Source organism: Ictalurus furcatus, chromosome 10 (genome assembly GCF_023375685.1).
Source record: "Ictalurus furcatus strain D&B chromosome 10, Billie_1.0, whole genome shotgun sequence".
In the NCBI taxonomy this organism is placed as follows: domain Eukaryota; kingdom Metazoa; phylum Chordata; class Actinopteri; order Siluriformes; family Ictaluridae; genus Ictalurus; species Ictalurus furcatus.
In genome coordinates, this window is record NC_071264.1 from 6946108 (window position 1) to 6954191 (window position 8084).

At 42.4% G+C, this 8084-nt stretch overlaps 1 protein-coding gene across 1 annotated transcript; it reads left to right on the forward strand.

Annotated features, from left to right (window-relative positions):
- The first annotated feature begins 63 nt into the window (after nucleotides 1–63).
- On the forward strand, nucleotides 64–4876 carry tbr1a (T-box brain transcription factor 1a). Its single transcript, XM_053634954.1, has 6 exons — nucleotides 64–922; nucleotides 1032–1186; nucleotides 1430–1551; nucleotides 1887–2045; nucleotides 2252–2313; nucleotides 4135–4876. Exons 1-6 carry the CDS (start codon nucleotides 276–278, stop codon nucleotides 4847–4849), a joined length of 1860 nt encoding a protein of 619 aa, XP_053490929.1. The 5' UTR covers nucleotides 64–275; the 3' UTR covers nucleotides 4850–4876.
- The last annotated feature ends 3208 nt before the right edge of the window (nucleotides 4877–8084 follow it).

The window sequence follows — 8084 nt, forward strand, 5'->3', positions numbered from 1 at the left end:
ATCTAATTACATATGCAAGCTTATGAAAGTAAGAAAAAATAAATAAACAAATCTCAGCGCGATGCTTTTGCACACTTCCCCAATTAGGGCACGGATCGACGTCAATTTGCTATAATAAGTCGAGCTGTGCGCGGTACAGCCGGCTCAGTGCAAGGCGCGCGCACTGCCGCTTCATTAACGGGCGCGCTGTAATCACGGGGTAGTAATTTAAAAAAAAAAAAAAAACAACACCAACAACTTTGGCTCGCTTTTAAGCAGCTGAGTGTATCAGCGTGATGCACCTGCAGCACTGCACTTCGCCATCGGCCAGAAATGCGGCCAGCGACTTTCCTGACGAGTTGTTCGCCGAGCACCACCCCGCGCCGTCCTCCGGCGCCGCCCCAGGGAACCACCCGGTTCTAACAAAACTCCCCGTCGAGCTGACCAGCGAAGGAGACGAGAGGAGCGAGCTCGCGCCCGCGCGCGACACCGCCACTGGGTCCGACGCGCAGCGCACTTTGGATGGGAACCACGCGGAGAAGCGACACGTGCCTGAGCCTGAGCCTGAGCCGAGCCGAGCGCGCACGACCGCCTCCATCTCCTCGTCCTCCGCGACCATGTTCTCATACGCGGCGCAGCACGGACACACGCTGCCGCATTTCTCTATCGCCAATCCGGGTCACTTCGTGGCGCATCACGCCGTCATTCCGAACGGGTCTTACGACGGGGTTCTGTCCGGCGCGCCTAGACAGAACTACACGAGCGCCGGGTATCCATACGCGCAGGCGTACAGTCAGGCGTACCAGACCGGCGCGTTGTACCCGCTCTCCCCTGCGCACGCGGGACTCATGGCCGCCAAAGCGCAAGTGTATCTCTGCAACCGCGCGCTCTGGCTCAAATTTCACCGGCACCAGACCGAGATGATCATCACCAAACAAGGGCGGTAAGGCTGGCATTATTATTATTATTATTATTATTATTATTATTATTATTATTATTATTATTATTATTATATACTGACTAATTAATGATTGCTCTGTATTTTCCTGTAGACGCATGTTTCCGTTCCTAAGCTTCAACATTTCCGGACTTGACCCGACGGCTCATTATAATATTTTCGTGGACGTTATTCTGGCGGATCCGAACCACTGGCGTTTCCAGGGAGGAAAGTGGGTTCCGTGCGGAAAAGCGGACACGAACGTAACAGGTAATGTTCTTCTTTAAACCTCCAAACACCCCCCCCAAAAAAATAAAAATAAAAAAATAAATAAATAAATAACCCTAATTTTATGAATAGTATAATAATTATTTCAGCTTTTCCGACTGCATTTGAATTCTTCCCCCGTTGCACCTATGCGTATTTTCCCTATCCAATTCATTTCCAGAATATACAACAACAACAACAACAACAACACAGTTGTATATAATGATGATCATTTCTATTTTTTAGGAAACAGAGTGTACATGCACCCGGACTCTCCAAACACAGGAGCGCACTGGATGCGTCAGGAGATTTCATTTGGTAAACTGAAGTTAACAAACAACAAAGGTGCTTCAAACAACAGTGGACAGGTGAATACACAAACCCCTCATCATGTGCACTGAAAAGTGCATTTCTTTCTTAAAATAGATTTCTTAAAGTTAACGAAAACAAAAAAAAAAAAAACCCCATTCCATCCCTCCTGTGAGTTTCAGTTATCTCTCATGTTATTGTTGCTTAAGCTTGGAGAAGCTTTCTGAGCCTTTTTTGGCACGCGCATAACGCCTAATTGGCGCTTGTTTGTGGTTTCCAGCGTCACCGCCAACCTCTGGCACCTTATCAAGTGGCTGAGGAACATGCATGATGGATTTATTAACACTTCTTTCTTGCTTGCTTATTTATTTTTTTTTTTTAATGGTTCGCCAAGATGGTCGTCCTCCAGTCGCTGCATAAGTACCAGCCTCGAGTGCACTTGGTCGAGGTGAATGAAGACGGGACAGAAGACTCGAGCCGGACAGATCGTGTTCACACGCTCACCTTCCCGGAAACGCAGTTCATAGCGGTCACTGCATACCAGAACACGGATGTAAGGACGACACTGCACACTGGAGCATTCAATACACCTCCACACAGCACACTGCGGCTTGTTATTGTAAAAGGATGGGGTTGAATTTACTATGGCAGTGTGCGCTTGTTGTTTTACCTCTTGCATGTTTATTATGAAGATCTCCTGTTGAACGGGGTTTTTTTTTTTGTGGTGTTTTATAAATTTATTTATTTATTTATTTTTAGATCACCCAGTTGAAAATCGACCATAATCCGTTCGCTAAAGGATTCCGGGATAATTATGACACGTGAGTAGCCTACTGTCATCTTTATTATAGGATCAACATGACTTCTGTTACCTTTACTTTTCACACAAGCTGCACCATGACTCCGTTTTCGTTCCAGAATTATATATATATATATATATATATATATATATATATATATATATATATATATATATATATAGATGAACCAAAAAGCTGTTTAGAAAGATCAGATTTAACAGTGATAATTTTCAGTGTTCAGATAAAACTGGCATAAATATTTCTATATATACATATTTTATATATTTATATTTTAAAAAAGATGATATAAACATAATTATCATTTGTTTGTTATAATTTTTTTATATAGTTATTCGTTTAATTTTTTTAATTCAAAAAAAAAAAAGAAAAGAAATTTGACTTTTCCCTACACCCAGTTTCAGTGCCATTCGAAAGAATTCATTTTCCTAAACGATTTCAATTCTAATAATATAGAGTACTTCTCTAATTTAATCATGAAGATTTAAGCGTAGATTTAAATATCTATCTATATAGCCATCTACACACACACACACACACACACACACACACACACACACACACACACACGCATATATACACAGGTGCATCTAAAAAAAACCTTGAATATTGTGCAAAAGTTCATTTTTTCCTGTAATTTAATTCAAAAAGTGCATCTTTCATATTTTCTAGATTCATTACACAAAGTGAAATATTTCAAGCCTTTTTTGGTTTTAATTTCGATGATTACGACTAACAGCTCACGGAAATCAAAAATCCAGCATCTCAAAATATTAGAATAAAGAATTTATAATACAGAAATGTCGACGTGAGAAGACTCTAATCAGATAATTAACTCAAAACACCTGCAAAGGTTTCCTGAGGCTTTAGTCTCTCAGTCTGGTTCAGTACACACCCACAATCATGGGGAAGATGAAAGTAAATTGTGCATTTCATTTGGAAATCAAGGTTCCAGAGTCTGGAGGAAGAGTGGAGAGGAACAGAATCCAAATTGCTTGAAGTCCAGTGTGAAGTTTCCACAGTCAATGATGATTTGAGGTGTCATGTCATCTGCTGGTGTTGGTCCGCTGTGTTTTCTCGAGTCGAGAGTCGATGCAGTGTCTTCCAGGAGATTTTAGAGCACTTCATGCTTCCATCTGCTGACGAGCTTTATGGAGATGCTGATTTCCTTTTCCAGCAGGACTCTGCACCTGCCCACAGTGCCAAAACTACTAGTAACTGGTTTGCTGACCGTGGTATTACTGTGCTTGATTGTCCAGCCGACTCGCCTGACCCGAACCCCATAGAGAATCTATGAGAGACACCAGACCCAACGATACAGACGAGCTGAAGGCCGCTATCAAAGCAACCTGGGCTTCCAGAACACCTCAGCAGTGCCACAGGCTGATCGCCTCCATGCCACACTGCGTTGATGCAGTAATTCGTGCAAAATGATCAAAGCCCTGACTGAGTATCAGTGCATAAATTAACATAGTTTTCAGAAGGTCGATATTTCTGTATTATAAATTCTTTATTCGAATATTTGAGAAACTGGATTTTTTTATTTCCATGAGCTGTAAGCCTTAATCATCGAGATGAAAACAAAAACAGGCTTGAAATATTTCACTTCATGTGTAATGAATCTAGAATATATGAAAGATCGACTTTTTGAATTAAATTACTGGAAAAAAAAAATTCATTTCCACGATATTGTAATTTTTTGAGATGCACCTGTAAGTGTGTATATGTAAAATCATATCTCATCACTCTATAGCCCATAATGCACCTGTAAATGTTCCTGCATAAGATATATAAGCTTTGCTGTGAAACACATGATGTGTGCAGGATTTACACAGCCTGTGACAGTGAGCGCCTGAGCCCATCTTCTGCTGACTCCCAGCGCGCGCAGCTGATGCCGGCCAGGTACGCGGCGGCGAGCTCCCTCCTTCACGAGCAGTTCGTCGGCCATTATCCGGGTCCAGGAGGGAGCGTGGAGCGCGCGCTCCCGTTCTCTAACAGCCTGGTAGGCACGGAGCAAGCCGAGGACAGATGGTTTAACAACAGATTAGATTTTCCTGCCTCGACTTACGACGCGGCTGATCTGACTGGCAGCCTGCCCTCCTTGCTGCCCTATCCAGCCGCTCCAGGGGTCAAAGGTCAGACGCTTTCCGCTACCCCGACTTCTGGTCGCGCGCTTAGTGGCTACTGCGCCACGCAGGCCGGCTGGGAGTCGCGCGGTGCGGGTCTGCCGAGCTGGATCACGGAGAGCAGCTTTGAGCGCGCGTACCTGTCCGAAGACGGGAGCACGGAGAAGGACGCAACCGCACCGGAAGTGTCCGACGCGAACAAGGACAAGGACGCAGCGGATTCGGGCTGGACAGAAACTCCGTCTTCGGTCAAATCAGTCGATTCAGGCGACTCGGGGATTTTTGAGCAGGCCAAAAGGAAGAGGATGTCGCCCCCGGTTTCTGAGGAGCACTCCCCGCTCAAAACGGACCTCCTTACCGCACACGACGGAGCCCGGAATATGAACTACTTCACTTTTTATTCCCAGAGTTAAACACAGACACCATGTGGGATGGATCATCTTTACCTGCTTATTTATTTTTTCTGTAGGCCTATTGTTTGTTTGATTGTTTAGTTATTTAGGAGGGAGGGAGGGAGGGAGGGAGGAAGTGATCCTGATCAAGCACATTAGGCCATCTGATTTCAAAAATCACTGAAGCCATAGTTTGTACAAGTCAAATCGTGAACTAACACTCTGATGAACTGTTCATATCAAATGCATTAGGCCTCATTTGTTTTTCTGGGCTGGGGGCATGGTGTCAGAGAGAATGATCTTGATCTGAAAAGGACAAACACATTTTATTGTAGCCATACAAGAGTTTATTGAGAGCCAAGGTCAAATCATTAAAAAATAATAATAATAATAATAACAACATGAATGCTGTTGAAATAAATTCAGTGTAAACTAATTGAATGTAATCAGTGTCTAGAGTGTAGACAGAGTAGTTTCATGATAATTAACCTCAGCTTCCCTTAAAAATAAATGATATACAGATATATAGATATATAGCCTATTTTATCCTACTAAATGGGCTATTTAGTCATATTAATTGTAGTTAATGGACGTAATTAAATTCAACATATCCAGTCAAGATATTCAGTCAGTTGTGGATGCCACGTATTGTAATTGTTTATTATTTTTTTCCCCACACCACAAATTGTGCAGGATACAGTACAGTACAATTCCCTTTCTCCATCAGAGTAAAGTAGCCTAATGTGTAGTAGGTTATAGGCAGTCCTCCCCTTCAATGGCGTAGAAAAAAACAACAACTTTCCAGATGAGTATTAAAGTGGGTCATTATTGAATTGTGAAAAAAAAACAACAACTGAGTGTGCTTTAAACGTGAATTAAAAAAAAAAAAAACAACCCAAAACAAAACAGCTGAATGTCTTGTCGATTTTACTTTTTAAGTCTTCTTTATTTCAATGCACGTTGATGTAAAATCAGGCGAGTTTGACTGCCCCCTAGCGGCAGGTTGGCGCTCTGCTGCTCTGAGTTAATGATGGACAGAGACACGAGTCGGGTTAGATGAAGCAAAAGGACTGGCTTTTCCCTCTAAATTACAGATTTCACAAGTTTGAGGAAGTATAATTTTGGTTATCTAAATTTTGTTTTGCATTATTATTAAAGTGTAAGGGTTAAAGCAATGAATGCTACTATGAAGCTAACATATTCAATGATATGCTATCCTATAGTGCTATAGTGAGGATCATAAGTAGTGCCATCCGTGGTAATTCACGTAGTCATGTAGTTTTATTTTTCAATGTTGAGAATGGGAAAATATTATATCATCATAACAAGGAAGGCGATACGTTTTCCTACATCCAATTTCTATGCAATAGGCTATTATCCTCAGCGTATTACAGATGTTGTGGTATAAGTGAATTTGAGATTGTTGTAATTAGATAGTTTGGTCGCACATAGGTTATACTATATAGCCAAAAGTATGTGAACACCTGACCATGACACCAATATGTGCTGGTTGAACATCTTGTTCCAAAGCCTTGGCATTAATATGGAGTGCCCCCCCCCACCCCAACTTTTCCCCCATGCTATAACAGCCTCCATTCTTCCTGGAAGGCTTTCCACTAGGTTTTGGAGCGTGGTTGTGGAGATTTGTGCTCATTCAGCCTCAAGAGCTTTAGTGAAGTCAGGCACTGATGTCAAGTGAGGAAATCTGGGGCGCAATCAGCGTTCCAGTTCATCCCAAAGGTGTTCAGTAGGATTGAACTTAGGACTCTGTGTAGACCACACAAGTTCTTCCACTCCAACTTTGGCAACCCATGTCTTCATGGAGCTCGCTTTGTACACAGGCATGGTCATGCTGGAACATGTTTAGATCTCGCAGTTCCGGTAAAGGAAAATTGTAATGCAAAGACATCCTAAACAACCGTGTGCGTCCAACTTTCTGGCAACAGTTTCAGGGCCATGTTCAGGCGTCCACATAGCCTACTCTTGTGTATTTCTGATCAGGGACATGAAAGGCACGAGCACATCGCTCAGCATTACATTCCCTTAATTAGCCACAAGATGGCGCCAGTGCCACTACATTTGTGACACTGTTTCACCGTGCTGTAGAGTCGGTGTATCCCCAGACCTCCAAGAAGAACAAACTCAAAAGCAAAAATGTGCTTTCTTTTTAAATTTATTTATTCATTTTCATATGATTCATTTACATGTGGTGCATTTTCATGTGATTCATTTACATGTGATTAATTTACACGTGATACATTTTCATGTGATTCATTTACTGATTTGCTTCTCTTCAAATCCAGTTTTAGACTGTGATATTACAAAGGTCTTTCCAGATTATTACTTGCCACACTGTATGAGAAATGTGCTTTCACACTAGACACGAGTTTATATATCGTACTTCGAATATGACTTGAGATATTTCTTTATTGCCACCAAATACCAAATTGTAGTAGGTAGGTAGTTTATTGTTTATTTCATTTTATTTATTTATTTTTTAAAAGTGTTATTTGTGCTGTACTCCCTCTCCATTTAAACGCAAACTAGTGAACCAAACTAGGCTAGTTCTCGCTAAATCCCGGGTCGCTCCTTAAACATGTTGCGTCCAGATAGAAATGCGCACGTGCAAAGCGAGCTGCGTCACACGAGCGCAAATTGCACGCGAAGGAAGCCACTGCGTGCGCGAGCGGAGGAAACGCACGCACGCACGCACGCGCTCGCGCGCTCTCCCTCTTTCTCTTTCTCTCTCTCTCTCGACGACTAGCCAATGGTTTCCATTGTAAATGTGCAGCTGCTTAAGCCATATCAGTGTGTATATCTTTTCTGTTACTAGGTTATACTTTAAACACACCAATTGCACGTTCAGCCGTGGCTCGGAGGCGAAAAGAACATGGACATAAAAGACCAAGGAGCGCAAATGGAGCCTCTTCTTCCGCCGGTAAGAAGACACGTTCATCCATCTCGCGGGTCTCATTTGCGGTTTCACAGGGCCTAGGAATACCACAGTGTAGCAGCAGTAATAATAATAATAATAATAATAATAATAATAACACTGTTGCTTGCTTTTGATGTACAGTTTGAACAAAACAGTGCGTTTCAGTGATCTGTGTCCATTTCACTACTGAGCTACTGACTGACACAAACGTGGCAATCATTCTGCATTGTCTTCTGCCATGCTTAAGTATCCTCCACAGAGCTTCATGTCGCATACAGTAGGATGTGTGTAAAACAAGTGTCTGGACTAAATGGAAGCCTG